The 16,938-nt window shown below is 35.9% G+C and overlaps 1 protein-coding gene across 2 annotated transcripts in view; it reads left to right on the forward strand.

The window, feature by feature from the left end:
* Window positions 1-16,727, forward strand: part of LOC150105952 (LITAF domain-containing protein-like) — an 89,403-nt gene extending 72,676 nt beyond the window's left edge. The window contains exons 4-5 of one of the 2 annotated variants that reach the window (XM_090393721.1): window positions 3,121-3,271; window positions 15,946-16,727. In XM_090393721.1, the coding sequence (XP_090249847.1) occupies window positions 3,121-3,271; window positions 15,946-16,054 (260 nt within the window). In that variant the 3' untranslated portion in view covers window positions 16,055-16,727. The remainder of the gene's footprint in view (window positions 1-3,120; window positions 3,272-15,945) is intronic. The other variant, XM_090393722.1, reaches the window with a different exon arrangement.
* Window positions 16,728-16,938: the final 211 nt, after the last annotated feature.

The following is a 16,938-nucleotide window of genomic DNA, read 5'->3' on the forward strand; positions in this document are numbered from 1 at the left end:
GAGGCAGGTGTGCTCTAATAAGATCTGATAATTTTTCATTGCTGGCAAGTGATAGAATAATTTAGAAGAAAATTGTTGACAGGACATCAGTAATAATAGAAACGTACTGTCATAGCATCCTGTACATATTAAGAAATTAATGATTGAATACCCTGCTAATATGATTATTAAACCACTCCAGTGTCATATGTTACCTGAGTCCCCCATCTCCATTCAGCAAGGTCATTCTGAAACATTTCTCCTAAAACAACCAACTACATAACAGAACTTTTTTTGGGATTCTCCTCAGATTGCAGTGCTAGTTTTTTTAAACTCAAGACTAACTTTTTATGCAGTGGTTCTCTTCTTTCTTGTACTCCACAATGCCTTCTTGATTTGTAATTCCTATTTGATCCCAGTAGTAATCTGTTTCACTTTGAATCTGTGTATCTATATTCAGTGTGAATACAGGTGAGAAGGATAAAATTTACAATTATCCAGTGCTTCTTAATTACCCTGCATTGAGTTCCCTTAAAGTTAATCTATCAATTATATTGCTTCTCCTAAGTCCTATTAGCTCTTAAGTATCCTAATTACCTGTCTTTTCATTCCACAAATTCTGTTCTCAAGATTCTCACATGCTTACTTGCCCTTCAAGTTAAGACTACATGGTCACTTACCAAATGTATGAAAGAACAACATCTCAGTCATATCCTGTGATGTTACAGACAAATCAAAACTCTTGATATTAGCGCAGTTGGTTAGCGCGCGGTACTTATAGGACAGTACTTGTGAGTGATGTGAGTGAGGTTGTGAGTTCGAGCCTCACCTGGGGAAGAATTTTCTTTGCACTTTGCAAAAGCATATCATCCAGGTGGTGACATTGAAAAAATGAAGGAACCATTAGTTTATACGGGAATAGTGATGAATGAAGTGGAGGTGACTAGTCTATTACAGAACCTTAATGTGAACACATCTGTGGGATTGGATGGTATACCGGCACGGGTCTTGCGTGAAGCGGCTAAAGAATTATCAGTGCCCTTGACCATGTTGTTTAATCTGAGTCTCAGGTCTGGTTTAGTCCTGAAGGTGTGGAAAGAGGGGAAAATAGTTTCACTGCATAAAGGAGGATCCAAGACTATGGTTGCAAATTACCGACCGATCAGCATATCAGGAGTCGTTGTCAAGGTCTTAGAGAAAGTAGTCAAGGGAAAAATACAGGAATGGATTGATGAAAACGAGATACTGTACAGGGGACAGCATGGCTTTGTGAAGGGTAGATCATGCTTCAGTAACTTGCTCAAGTTTTATAACAAGGTGACGGCTGAACTGAATAAGGGAAATGGGTTTACAGTGATACTGCCGGACCTGGCAAAGGCGTTTGACAGGATACCACATGGAATACTAATCCGTAAACTACAACATATGGGAATGGATATAGGATTGGTGAGATGGATAGGTGGTTGGTTGATGGAGAGATATCAAAGAGTAGTTTATTCAGGAGTAGAGTCCAAAAGACGGCCTGTGACTAGTGGTGTGCCGCAGGGTTCTGTTCTTGGACCACTGCTGTTTAATCTGTTCATTAACGATATAGGGAATGATCTAAGTGGAAAAATTCATTTGTTCGCTGATGATGCAAAGTTGGGTAGGACAATAGTGAATGCAGAAGATGTCAAAGTCTTGCAGGATGACTTAAATAGATTGGAGTTCTGAGCTAAGGAGAATGGATGTCAATTTAATGTGACAAAATGTAAGGTTATGCATTTTGGGGTGAAAAGATTAGCAGCAGTATACCACATTGGTGGAACTGTACTCCAAGAGATTGATGAGGCCAGGGACTTGGGAGTGTTGGTGGATAGGGAGATGAAATTTAGGGGACACATTGCAAAAGTGGCCAAATCAGCTCATCAAATCACTTGGTTGCTGAAGAATACGTTGACAAGCAGAGACAAGCAGGTTATTGTTCCTCTGTATCGAGCCTTGATAAGACCTCATCTCGACTACTGTGCTCAGATTTGGTCACCTAGGTTTCTTCTTGATGGGGAGGAGGTGGAGAGGATCCAGAGGCGAGTGACCAAGATGATAGCAGGTCTGTGGAATGAACCATATGAGAACAGGTTGAGGATTTGTGGGTTGCAAAAATTGGTTGATAGGCGGAGGAGGGGAGATATGATTGAGACATTCAAATTGCTAAAGGGATTCTATAGGATTAATTCAGAGGATATTTTTGAGATCAGGACTGGTGGTGGGAGAACTAGGGGACACCTATGGAAGCTGGGCAAGAGTGTGGTTAGCAGGGGTGTTAGAGCTGGGTTCTTTACTTTTAGAGTGGTAAATGAGTGGAATAAGCTGCCAGAGTCTGTTGTGGGTGCTATGACGGTGAGCGAGTTCAAGATAAGGTATGATAGATACTGTGAGAATGTAATCGCATAGTTGTGTGGACATGATGTTTAGGGCTTCCCTCGATGAGTTTAAGGACTCCTGGAGTCGCCCAAAATAATAATAATAATAATAATAATAATTAGTGTTCTCTCTACCACATGCTCAAGTAATTATCCATCAGATAATTCAATAATCCTTTTCTTTTATTTCCCTGTGTTATTTCCTTTGTCTAATTTGTATTATCTAGTTCATCATTTTGTGATGATCATTTTCTTTGTATCTGCTAAACTTGTCTAAGGTTGAGTAATCCTTTAAGTCTAATGATTCTACACTACAAACTTCTATAAAAAATTTTATTTGAACACAAATTATGAAAATAATGGAAAAGTTTTTTTTTTTTTTTTCAACTGTACAGAACTTACAGAAATTTAAAAACATCCCTGAAGCATTCACAAGATGTCATGGGAGCACACAAGCATCAAACAAATCAGTGCAAAACCAAAGTAGTCATTCCACTTCTTGCCATTTAACTAGTTAGTTGAAGATTGGTCTATTTCCACACCTAGAGCACATGCATTTGACAGACTAATACACTGTTTTGTGATTGTACCTGGCTTGATGATGATTGTAAAACTGCTTCTGGTAATAAAATGAATATTATGTCATATGCATAAGCTTCCAACAGTAATATTATTTTGTGCTACTACTTTGTGCATTTTTGTTTGGTAATTTCATCTGTATTATGTTTTTTTTTGTTAGTAGCATCTGTCACTGTAGTTAATGTAGCTCATTGGGGACCATATCCAATGAATGTAGCATGTCCTCATTGTGGAGCACAAGTGATGACAGAAACTAATGCTAGTCCAGGCTTACTAACGTGGCTGTTATCTGGAGGCCTTTTATTTGTAGGGTAAGTATAATTTATGCTGATATGTTTACATATTATGTAATTGATCATTGTTCTGTAATGTGCATGAAGTCTCTGCAGTTAGTGATTAGACAACAACAGCAATAAAAAAAAAATTTTGTCTAACTGTACAGCCTGTCTTTTTTCTAATGCCTTCTCCTTCCATTTTTTGGTTCATAGTTTAATGTATTATGAATATTATCCTTCTTTTTCTTTGTTATATAAATTTTTGCATTGTTCTTCTTTCAGATCTCTTGAAACTTCTGTTTGAAATTTACTCACTCCTGTATTTTTATTTTATTTTTTAAAAAAAAAAAATTACAAGTAACTCTCATATAACGCAGATGTTTGGTTCTATAGAAATGGCATGTTATTCGAGACTCAGATCACATAGAAAAAGTAGGGTTATGTTCCGAAATTTTTTTTTTTATTTAATTCATGTAAGTTAATAACATATAAACTATGAAACAGATGCATAGTATAGAATTATAAAAATTACAAATTGTAGGTAAACTTCATTGCACATAATGCATAAATGTTTTAGGCAAAATAAAATAAAGTGCTATTTTAAGCGTCATCACTTGAAATCTCTTGGACATCATTTGTATAATTCTCATTGCATACTTTGGCTGGTTTAGTTATCAAGAAGTCAGTAATAGGACCTTGCTTATCACTATGCTGCAATATTTTATTAAGTTCATAATATGGAGCTAAACAAATATCCAGTTGTCTCATGAATTTTCTAGAGCGCTCCATTGAGGATCATTATCCGTAAAATTTCTAACTTTCTTACCAAGTCCAATCCTTCTGCTAATTTCTTTAACGGATTCATCATAATCAGAATCTTGGGTAGAACTTTCCCTACAATTTGCTTCGACGTCCTCTATTAATTGTACCAGTTCCTCATTTAAATCTGTTTCCCCTTCAATTAATTCACTAATTTCGTTTTCAACCATATTGCAAAAATGTGTTGGATGCTCGTTATATGACTTAGCTCGCATCTATTAGAGGTGGATGCCGAGCTAAGTCATATTGATTCATTTAAATTCTAAGTTCTTGCAACAACTCCTGGTTTTTCTCCATTCTTCAACTGTTCCAAGATTTTAATTTTTTCTTTGAGAGAAATGAATTTTCTTTTCAATGTTGGTTTTTTCCCTTTCATTGCAGTTTTAGTGGCCATTACTATAAAAATAAATTTTTTACATAAAAAAAAAAGCATTACATATTAATTATGTATGCAACTCACCAGAAAATGAAGTGCTCAGCTTGAGATTAATACACTTATGATTTTTAATGTGCTTTCCTGGCAGAAAACGAAGACAACTTTCAACAATAAACAGTTTAACAATTGACGTATTTTTATGCCCATGGCAGGATTCAAACTCGCAGCCTCTTTAGGTTGGAGAGTGGACATGTAAACTGCTCAGTCAACCAGCCCGCTTGTATTTGTTTGAAAAATTAAAATGTTATATTCAGGAAATGTAAGTTAGGGGAAAATGAGTATCAACAATAGAATTCACTGCTAATCACAATGACAAACTTCTTGAAAGGCAGGGAATTTGGAAAAGTGAAATTAGACACTGAGATATTTGTGCCTATGGTCCCCATTAGGTTCTATTAAGAAAGGAGTTTTTTTGTCTTTGCTATTTAGAACCTAAATAACAAAGTAAGAAATGCATTCCAGGCATGCAGAATTTTTTTGGAAAACTTGAGAGAAAATGCCAGAGCTAATAATGACAAATCTCATAGATTTCTGCTCTGAACGTGGATTACTCATTGCCAACTTCACGTTCCAGAATAAAAATGTACATAAATTCATGTGGCAAGAACACACACAAAAATTGAAAGCCTTATTGATGAATATTACTGTTGATAGTAAAGACTTCATATTGATCCAAGATAAGAGTTTACAGAGAATTTGAAATCAGTGTTCTGTATTCAAAACTGAAATCTTATTTGGAAAAAAAAGAAAAGTTATATAAAAAGCACACTGGTTAGTTGCAGCACTTCCCCCACAAGCTCTTAAAGTGACACACTGTCAAAACAGCTGACATCCCGTTACTCCCACCCCTGATTTTATCCCATCATATCCTTCTCCTTCCTCAAAAATTTCTCTCTATAACCTCCCTCCCAAAGAATTTTCTGCCCACCCTTTAAAAAACCCGGGTTTAAAATTCGCACGCCCCTTGCCTCACTGATAATTCTCCCACATTTCCAACCCCTCCCCTTCCTTCCACTCATACTTCAACAGCAGATAAATGTATATCGCCATATGCCGGATGCTGCTGAATAAGAAGGCAACCAGCAACAAAAGGTATGTCCAAATTATCCTTCCTGTTTATTCTTCATATATCTGTCTTTAAAACATCAGTAATGCCCTAAAAATTGAGTAAAATGAGCCAATGATGTTTTAAAAAAGGGTACTCCTAAACAAAAATAGGCTAAATAGCCATAAAAATAATAATAAATTAAGTGTATAATAAATAACCTGGAGTATTTAAAGGATCATCCAAGAAACTTGGAGGATGATAATTGGAATTTTCTTTATTTTGCAGAAACCATTGCAAAGTTATAACATTACGACAAAACATTTTAGCAGAATGCAAACACAGACTAAATAATATTGCACAATTCATAGGCAAAGTTTTAATGCCACTTGCGGCATTTATTAGACACACACATTCACATGAATATAATAATTTTATTATGGCAAATATTTTGACTGCAACTAACTGGTCATCATCAGCATAATCACAAGATGAAGCTAGAACAAAGAATGTTAATCCTATTTACAAAGCCAAGCCATGCCAGATACCACCTAGTGAGTGGTTTCAGTAAAGTACAATAAAGTCCAAATTTAAAATTAAGTGATTTGAAATAAAATTAAATGTAATAATGATATGACATAACATTAAATTAAATTTTAAAGAAATGTTAATTAATATGAGTGAGAAAACACACTATTGCTTTTCATTTATAAGGATGAAACTCTCCCAAATCTTGTCAATAGAGATGATCATTTCTGTTTAAATTTGGACTGTATAGAAGTGCCTCAACACTCTTTAAATAACTGCTCTAACCTAAACCTGCACCAATGCAAGTATTGGACCACACAATATCATGGTCAGTGTCCACTTCATGCTGAGCAAGGCTAGATTTTTCCAGCTTATTGTTAATATAAGATTAGTGGTATTGCAGACTTTCAACAGAACTTACTGTTTATCCATAGTATGAGCAGAGGCACTCACACTGAACTTGGTAAACACCAGGAAGAGAGAGAATAAGCTGTTTATCTTTTGTGGGTGGTGACCAAGAGGAGATTTTGTTGATAGGGAAAAATGAACTAAATTATCTTTTCAAGAATAGGGACTCGCTGTACAAGTTGAAGGATTTGGGCTTGTAAGAGCCCAAGATGAGTTTAATCTTCCTTGAGGGGAAACCATTCTGTAGTAAGATGCAATGGTGTTTAATTCTTGTTGGAAAGCTTGGGAATTGGAGCAGGTGACATGTTCTTTGTTGAGTAAAGATTTGATGATGCCTATTTTTTGAGATGGTTGATGTGCTGAATCTTATTGTAAAAAGTAGCCCTCCCTCACCCCTATGAAGGTAGGCTTACGATGAATAGGTGTAGCAAGTTCCAGAAGGGGTACATCTGTGCAGTTAGCCTAGTGGCTTTGCACTTGGCAACCATATGCCTGGGGAAGGAGCGTTCTAGGTTCGATTCCTGTGGATGACGTGAGAAGCTTAAGGAATTTCCTCAGCCATAGCCAAGTTAGTTGGTCTGGGTGTGGACAGCAGGATTTTTTCCAGAAGTTTATCTGGGGTTTTTCATCCCACAGGCAAGCAAACTGGCCCCGTGAACACAGAGGGTACAATCATAGCATATAGTATGGCAAGGAAGGCAATGGGAAAACACCTTTCTCATAGGAAAGGAGGATGTCCAGGAAGGCTAATTTTCCATCCTTTTCCATAATGAAGTTGATGCATAGATGTAGGCCTTTGATTTTGGTTAAAACATAATAACTAGTAAATAAGGACTGTAGATGAAGCTAGAACAAAGAATAATCCAAAGGAGTAGAAGGAATGCATGATTGTACTGCTTCATAAAGGAGGTGACAGAATTTCGGTATCAAATTATAGACCAATGTGTGTCAGGTGTTGTAAAAGTATCGCAAAGGCTAGTGAGAATCAGGATCTGGAATTGTGTTGACAACAGTGGCATTATCTTTGATGGACAGCACTGATTTGCCAAAGGGAGGTCATGTTTATTAATCTACTTATTACAATAAGATGCATGAGGGAGATGGATGCACACTGGTATACTTGGATTTTGCAAAGGCTTTTAATAAATAACATAAGTTGATAGTCAACCTAGAAGAAATGGGGTTAGATATTAGACTAGTGCATTGGATTGGAGATTGGACATTGATATATATCAGCAAATTGTATATGGGGAGCAATATCCCAGACAAGGAAAGTTGCTAGTGGTGTGTGTGCCTTAGGGATCTTTTTTAGGGCCATTTCTGTTTAAACCTGTATGTTAATAATATTGGGAAATACTTGAATTGGGATATTCAGTTGTTAGTAGATGATGCAAAGTTGGGAAGAGCTATGAGGAGCAGAGCTGTGTTGTGGCCTTAAAGAAGATTTGAATAGACTGAGTGAATGATTCAAAGTTGGGAAAAATAGGAGTAGAACAGATTGTTGCAGCTTTACAAGAGGACTTAAGTGTACATGGGAGTAATTAGTTCCGTGTTGCAAGTGTAAGGTTTTAAAATTTGGAAAGCAGAGATGGGATACATAGTATACAGTTAGTGTGGATATATTGGAGGAAATAAGAAATATGGGATGATGGTGGATAAAGACCTAAACTTTAGAGGATATATTGCTGAAATGATGAGGACAGTACATTGGATTGTGGATTCTGGCGGCAATGTAGAGAGAACTGACTTGTAGATTATGGTTTCATTTTAGCCTTGATTAGGCTACATATTGATTTGACGACCAAATCTGTGCACAGATTTGGTCACCTGTTTTCAAATTAGATGAAGAGATGTTGAAAAGTGTCCAGATGCAATTGACTAGGTGTTGATAGTTTTTGTTACTTGGTATGTATAAATTGTCTGTGCAAGTTAGCCTAGTGGCTTTGCACTTTGCAACCATATGCCTGGGGAAGGTGAGAAGCTTAAGGAATTTCCTCAGCCATAGCCAAGTTAGTTGGTCTTGGGTGTGGACGGCAGGATTTTTTCCAGAAGTTTATCTGGGATTTTTCATCCCACAGGCAAGCAAACTGGCCCCGTGAACACAGAGGGTACAATCATAGCGTATGGTATGGCAAGGAAGGCAACGGGAAAACACCTTTCTCATGGTCATTTCCCTAGATGGTGGCAGCATATATATATATAGCTGCCCCTAAACAGCCGAAAGGCTATAACCCATATACTATAAATTAAAAGATATTAAGAAATTATATTCTTGGTTTCATCCTTTATCCAAGTGTAAGCAAACGTTGTTTACGCGTGAAGTCACTTCACAACTGGGCTTCTTGTGTATGGAGGCTAATGACTTCACATCAATTGCCTTAGTATCCCATAATGCAAAGCACATGTGGTCATTATCCTCTATATATAAGTAACCCAGTCATGAAGTGACTTTACGTGCAAACTTTGTTTGCTTACACTTGGATAAAGGATGAACTCAAGAATATAATATCTTGGCCTGGTAGTGGCCCTCCCCATACTCCTTAGCATTATACATGTCTGTAAGGATATGTGATTTTCATTATGGGATACCAAGGCAATTGATGTGAAGTCATTAGCCTTGATATACAAGTAGCCCAGTCTTGAAGTGACTTCGCTCCCAAACTTTGTTTGCTTACACTTGGATAGAGGATGAAACCAAGAACATAATTTCTTGGCATCTTTATAATTGACTGTGGTTTCTGGTCTCTTGGATGTTGACTTTGAAGAAATGTTGAGAAAATGCAGTTTGCAGAGTAAACTGCATGGTTTTTCAATAAAGTGATGGGATACATGGAGGAACGAGAGATCATTTCATTCTTAGAACTGTCTAAGGAAGACCATTGGGTGATCAAGGGAATGAGCTAGGTTTTTGTTTGAAGAGTAGTGAATGATTGGGATGCATTGCTTGAGAATGTGATGATTGTAGAGAATATATATACAATTATACCACAGTATAATGAGTTATGTGTATGAAAAAGGGAGTTTCCATGGTGAAACTAGTACCTTATCATTATTCTTATATTTTCTCTGTAATCTTAAAGTGCTCCTAACACTCTTGCTGGGATCTTTGAGTATGCTTTCTTCTTTCCTTGGAATACTTCTCGAGTTTGCTATGAAGTGTTTTTTTTACAGCTTTGCTTCCTGACTGATTCAATGGTTTTTTCAGATTTGGTCACAGGTCTCCAAGGTTTGGTTCTCATTTTCAAACTTTCATTTTTCTCCAAGAATATTTCTATATTTGAGTCTGCATATCACCTCTGATTTTCAACTGGTTCTTTTTAAAACTTAAATAATATTTTTGGTATAATAATCATTTTTATTCTGTTCAAAACCAAATCACTTTGGATTTCAAATTCTTTGTCTACTTTGGATTGGGAACTAGCATGAACATCACTATCACTAATAATAGTCAATAACTCATGTTTCGTATGTTTTTTGGTTGGAACCTAATGTTAATGACTAGTCCATGCCCTGAATACTTAAGAGCAAAAACTGATTATAATGCTAAGTATGTGCTAGTACCTTATCATTATTAGTTTTGCCCTTTTCTCCAAATTTTTCCCTAAACATCTATTATAATTCATTCCCTTCTCTGCTGTTTAGAATCTTTGTTTAGAAATTTTCTTTAGCTCCTGCATATTGGATGAAAGCAAACTGCCTCCTTCCATGCTAGTGACTGAATGCTGTATGCATCCTTTGGTCTTTCGGGGCAAAAAAAAAAAAGGACAACAAACTACAAAAAATTGTCTGGTCTTGATGGCATTTGTCCTATTATACTCAAATGTTTTGCTCCTTGAAGCTAACACCTGTCTCTTATCATCTATTCAATATTTCTACTCAGTTGGCACCTATCCCATCTTATGGAAGCAAGTATATATCCAACCCATTCCAAAAAATGGACAAAAGTCCACTGTCCAGCTAACTACCTACTAATCACCATCACCACCTAAGAGAAAGTTATCAATAGTCAACTTTTTCACTTTCTAGAAGCCCACCAGTTAATCATCAGAGACCACCAGTATGGATTCTACTGATTGAGATCCACAGCTAATCTCATAGCATACATCATCCACCACTGGAAATGTGCCATGGAAAGGTTCAGAGAAACTTGCCCAAAATCATGTGAAACATGATCGAAAGCAATGCTTTCGATCATGTTTCACATGAAGGCCTGCTTTTCAAACTGTCTTCTTTCAGTCTACCCATTACCCTCTGTAACTGGATAGCCAGCTTTCTCTTTGGTTATTCACTGCATGTCATCTTGAATGGCACCTTGTCTTCAAGTTTTGCCAACAATTCAGGAATACCTCAAGACTCTGTTCTATCACCAATCCTCTTTCCCTTATACATAAATGATCTACTCTCAATCACTACAAATCCTATCCATAGTATTGCTAATGATAGCACTCTCCATTCATCCTATTCCTTTGACAAGCCATGTAGATTCCAGACATCCCTTACATCAATATCATCTGCAACCAGTGTCTTAAGCACTGATCTCCATACCATCCTTCACTGGGGCAAGGATGATGTGATCACCTTCAGTGCTATCAAAACACATCCCTGCCTTTTCTTATCCTCAGTAATATACACATCAGCAGACAGGATGAACTATCTCTCCTTGGACTGATTTACCTTTGGCCTCTCATTAAGAATAGAGGACTTCAACTGAATCTTAGCAGGAGAGATTATGATTCTTGAAGGAAATATAGACAGGAAAGCTCCTGAGAAACAAGTGTCCCTTAATGGGGAAAGAATTGAAATCAGAAGTTCAAGCACTTGGGATATATTATTAATGTGAAGAATTGCTATTCAGAAGATTAGGAATGGCTAAAACAACAGTCAGAGACTTTTCTAAAATCTGGAAAGATGGATCTGTCTCCATAGGAACAAATCTGAAGATTCTGGATGTAGCTGTTTTTCCAACAACTTATTGTGAGACTTGAAATTTAAAGAAGTCCGATAGGAAAAGGATAGCTGCTTTTGAGATTTACAGAAGGCTGAGGATATCATATGCTGTAAGGCAGAACAGACGGGTTAATGACATGGAAGAAAGTTGAAATACTTTGGACACAGTGTGAAAGGATGTCAGGAGGACTTCTCAAAACTGTAATAGAAGGTAAACCTGGAATAGGCCATCATTGAGATGAATGGATGATGTGACTGATCTTCAGAGAGTTGAACCCTCCAGAAAAACATATAACTGGACCAACTAGCAAGGACTGGTGTGGCACATCATCGAGCAACTGGGTGACCATACAGCATCTGATGTCCAATGAATAGGTGGATGGACTCTCCTGGCACAAACACATCTCTCAGCTTCTAAAATACTAGGCACTGTTTTCCACTTAAGGTATTTTACACCCATCCACCTACTAACCCTATATAAATCCCAAATCTTAGAATACTGTTCTCACATTTGGGATGGTGCACCTAAAACTCCCTTAGAAAATCTTGATGCTGTCCAGAGGACAGAAGTTCAGCTCATAGATGATTCTTCCCTCACAGGTTCACTTCAACCTCTATCTAACAGATGCAATGTTTCAGCTCTGTCTCTCTCTCTCTCTTCTATAGGTATTTCCATGGTCACTGCTCCAGTGAATTGGCAAACATCATTCCTCCACTAGCTGTTGGGCCTGTTAAAACAAGAGCAGCAGCTGTCCAACATCCCTTTACAATACATTTGCAAACTTATCGAATCTGCTTCTCCTCTTCCTTGTTTATTCTATCTACTTCTGTCTTCTGGAACAGCCCTCCCCACAATGTGTTCCCCAACACTTTCGACCTTCAACTCTTTAAGAAGAATGTCAATAGGTTTCTTCTTTCTCATCCCTTATCTGCACCTCACAGATGGCACTGATGTGCTATAGGTTTTTATACCTCATGTACGGGATAAATTTTAAAAAAAAATATATGTAGTGATTTCCACTTCTTTCAGAAATTAATGATTAATACAGTTTTTGTCTAAAATCTATAAAGTTTATTTTTGTCAAATTAATTCTGAAGATGTAGAACAAAAAAGCTACAAAACTAGTGTCAGGTTACAGACATTAAGCTTGGATTTTTGATGTATGGAAAATAAATACTGTTGCTTACAAACAAAATTTCTTATTTCATGTATGTTTTCTTTGTGTTCCAACACAAAAATGAATTTATACACTTTTCTGTGTTGGAACATGGTGTTAATAATAGCCTGCATCCTAAGCAAAAATCAGTATTGTGAATTCCGGCCATGAAAGGATGTTAACCTATAATACATTATTAGTAGTATCATTATTTCTTTTAGTACCACGGGCAGGCCAGATTTCTAGATTATCTGGGAACCCTACTCTGAAAAGTACATATTGAACATTTTTTCATTGTAATAACATCAAAGAGACAACACTACCGTGTTGGAGTAATAACTTTATTTAATATAAACCCAAAAAATTATTCCACATTTCAACCTTCGTATCAAGGTCATTATCTGGAGTAATCTAGAAATTTGACAATTGGTGTAGATTGTTATGAGCTCATGCTCTTAATACTACACTGAACAGAGAGGCTCAAGTTACCAAAATTTTAATTTTTAACATTTGTATTATTTTTCTGGATTAGAATCATGCATCCTATTTCACCAGTATAAGGCAAGTTACAGATATATCAAATTCAGTACACTCCAGGGTAGGCTGGTGGAGATCCTTATTGGAATAGAATATGTTCAATTTTGTAGGGAGTTTTCAAGGTAACATTAAGGTTGTAATTGTGTAACAGTCCATTTGTTTTTCTGAAGTTTTAGTACGATCTATGTTATTTCCATTCTTGGCATAGTTTTATGAATTTTATTGAAGATATTTTTTCTGTAGCTATTGTTTAGATGTATTGCTAATAATTTGTAATGCTTGCTTTAAGAGCTTGCTCATTAGAATGAATTGTTATTGCTCAGTTTTTTTTGAGGATGTTAATGACTCTGGGAAGTTTTTGGAAGTATGGTGAAAGTTGACAGTTATATACTGGATAATGGAAGGTGAGACTTGCAGTGGACCATTTCAGGTCAGTAAGAAGAATTGTGATCTTTTGCCAAGCAGTGAAATTTACCTACCACTGAAGTAAATTATGGCTTATTATTAACTTTGCATTCTGCTGTTTAGATATCCAGCATGAATTGTCTTTTCCTTGTTTATTAAATCACCTTATGCTTATTTAGAAAAATCTTAAGTTTGTCTGTTTTGGGTTAGCACCAATTGTCACATAGTATTTCTGTAATTCCTCTTGTGGTCTACTTCACTGATCTTCGTATACATCATGATGGTACTACCTTCAGTTAATTTTAACATTTCCAGAAGCTTTATTTTTCCCATGGGGAAAAAAAAGGGGGGGAACTGATATAACCACAATAAAGAACATATGAGGATACATTTTGGAAAATTATGGAGATAACTACTGTGTTTGAGTAAAACTTTAGTTTAATATAAACTAAGATCCACTTTCGACGTTTCGACCTTTATATCAAGGTCATCTTCTGGAGCATATGCACTATATACAGAAAACAAGGTTTGTTAAAGTTACTGACCAACCGTTACAATTATTGGCCTGACCTCTGGCGGAAAAAAAAAAAAAAAACGTTGATGATGTGTTCGTTATCTGGTCGCATGGGCGACAAACGCTAAACACATTCCTTAGCCACCTGAACAAACAACATGAACGCATACAATTTACCATCGAAATAGAAAATCAGAACTCACTCCAGTTCCTAGATACACTGGTCGCACATCTTCCTTCAGGCAGTCTATCCTTCATGGTCTACTGCAAACCGACACACACTGGCCAATACATACATGCTAATTCATACCACCACCCATCACAAAAATATGGAGTCATTAACACCCTTAAAAACAGAGCTATAACAATTTGCTCCAACCAGCAAGCTCTGAAACAGGAACTAAAAATCATCAGCGACACATTCATAAATAATGGCTATAACAAAAATACTTCATAAAACATCAACAAAAAGGAATCTAGACTACAGTAAAACCATAGCCATCCCATACATTAAAGGGTTATCTGAAAAAATCAACAGAATCCTACACCATTATAACCTCAATGCAACCTTTAAACCACCTACTAAACTTAAAGACGTATTCAACTTCTCTAAGGATCCTCTCCTTCCATTAGCACATCCTGCAGTTTATTGCATCCGCTGCACCTGTAACTTACCGTACATTGGTGAAACAGGACGTACAATCCCCATACGTAATAAAGAACACATAAGACACATTAAATATAACCATTTTGGTGAAGCAGGCCTCTCAGATCATGCTCTCAACACCTTACACCAAATCTACTGGAAAAGTACCTGCTCTTTACACCATACTAAAACCTTGTATGAAAGAAAATTTAAGGAAGCCTGCGAAATTCTGATGAACCACCCAAATATCAACAATAATGGTGGCATGAAAATTCCAAGAATCTGGATGGCACACACTTAGCCCGCCTAACACGTAGTATCCAGCATATGTCAGGACTCTAGGCAACCTTCAGCCAGTATTGGAAAAAATACATTCCATACCAACTGGTTGGAATGTATATGTATGATCATGGTGTTAATACACACACACACACACAGACAGACAGACTTGTAGTTGCTCCCACTGTAATTTTACAACCAGTAGATAATATTACTAATAGGACTCTAGCATTGATGTATATTTTTATTTTTTTATTTTATTTATATTTTTTTTGCCAGAGGTCAGGCTAATAATTGTTGTAAAGGTTGGTCAGTAACTTTAACAAACCATGTAGATTGTAGTGTAGCTTGTTTTCTGTACATAGTGCATATGCTCCAGAAGATGACCTTGATATAAAGGTCGAAACGTTGAAAGTGGATCTTAGTTTATATTAAACTAAAGTTTTACTCAAACATGTAGTTGTTCATAATTTTCCAAATTGTATTCGGATCACCATGTAAGCCTAAAAAAAAAAGGAAACATGAGGATATAAGAACATAAGTTACCTTCGTAACTCTGCTACTAGTATGTTCTTTCTTGTGGTTATATCATTTGCTTTAATATCATTTTGTGATAGGTGTTTATCAGAACTTTTCAGATCCCTCTCGTATAACTGATTATGCTGAAACGGAATAATGTTTGTAGTTTTGGCTGATATGAAACAGTTTTGTCAGCTAATTTTCATATTACCAGCTTGTCATGGTTCATTCAACTTCCAAGTAGATTCCTAAAAAGGAGTACACTCTGAGAAGGTTGAGGATTTGATATTGGATCAAAAGATTGTTCATTCTCTGCATTCTTTTATAGGCTATTTGGAGGTTTCCTTCCAGTTACATAGCATTGCTCTTATGTGACTGTAATACAAATTTATTCAAACTTAAGGCTGTTTTTTTTATGTACTGTTTCTTTAAATTTTTGCATTAGTAAAATTTTTATCTTCTAATTATAGATGCTGGTTTGGATGCTGTCTCATTCCATGTTGTATTCCTGAATGCCAAGATGTTGACCATCGCTGTCCTAACTGTAAAATGCACCTGGGTACATTTCGCCGTCTGTAATGTATCATTTGTTTCTGATTATACACCAGCCTCTTGTAATATACGGTACAGAAGAAATCGCTAAAAGTCAAAGAAAAGAACTTTATAAACATCCTGTTTTATTTATGTAAAGTGGCATAGCCTCTGTTATAGTACCATTGTTGATCAAAATAGAAAAATTGCACTTTGTTATTCTCTGGTTACATTCCTTAATTTAGCATAGAAGTGACTTATTTCTTTTATATATATATATACATACATACATAATGTGTAAGATTGCAGTTTAGATATTCAAGCTGTCCAGGTACTAACCATGCAATTTTTTAAGAGCAAGTTTGAACTTATGAGCAGATTGTTCTTGCTAATCATGTGCATGCATTTTTTGTGCATTTTTGCTGGAAAAAAAAACTGCAAATTTTTAATACTGGTTTTTAAGCAAATCCACACTTAAATTGGTTATTTGCAAAACATGAAATCACTGCAACTGTCTAGTCTAGTAAGTTGTTACCTTAAGACAGTTTTATTACAGTGAAAAATAACCAAAGTTTAGTTCTTTAATGTGTTGCATGTATTTATTATACCTTAATGCATTTGGGATTGTTAATTGCCTTTTGAATATTTTTTTGTTTTTGATTTTTGTATTGCAGAAACACTTTATGCTCTACAGCACTAATAAAGAACTTTTCATGCTTTCTTTCTGTTTTTTTAATTTAGTAGTTATGAGTGTTTATATAATCTCTTACATGAAACTACATTTGCCACGAGTTTTGATGTGAAACATTATTCAACTTCGAATTTTACTGTAACATTCCATTTGCTGGCATTAACAATATTGAATATAAAATTGTTTTATAATATTATATTCAATATTGTTGTGTGTTCTAATTAAAAAAAATTATATCCAG

The sequence above is a fragment of the Typopeltis vanoorti genome, chromosome 6 (genome assembly GCF_054136105.1).
Source record: "Typopeltis vanoorti isolate ZY-2024b chromosome 6, IOZ_Tvanoo_1.0, whole genome shotgun sequence".
Taxonomy (NCBI): Eukaryota; Metazoa; Arthropoda; class Arachnida; order Uropygi; family Thelyphonidae; genus Typopeltis; species Typopeltis vanoorti.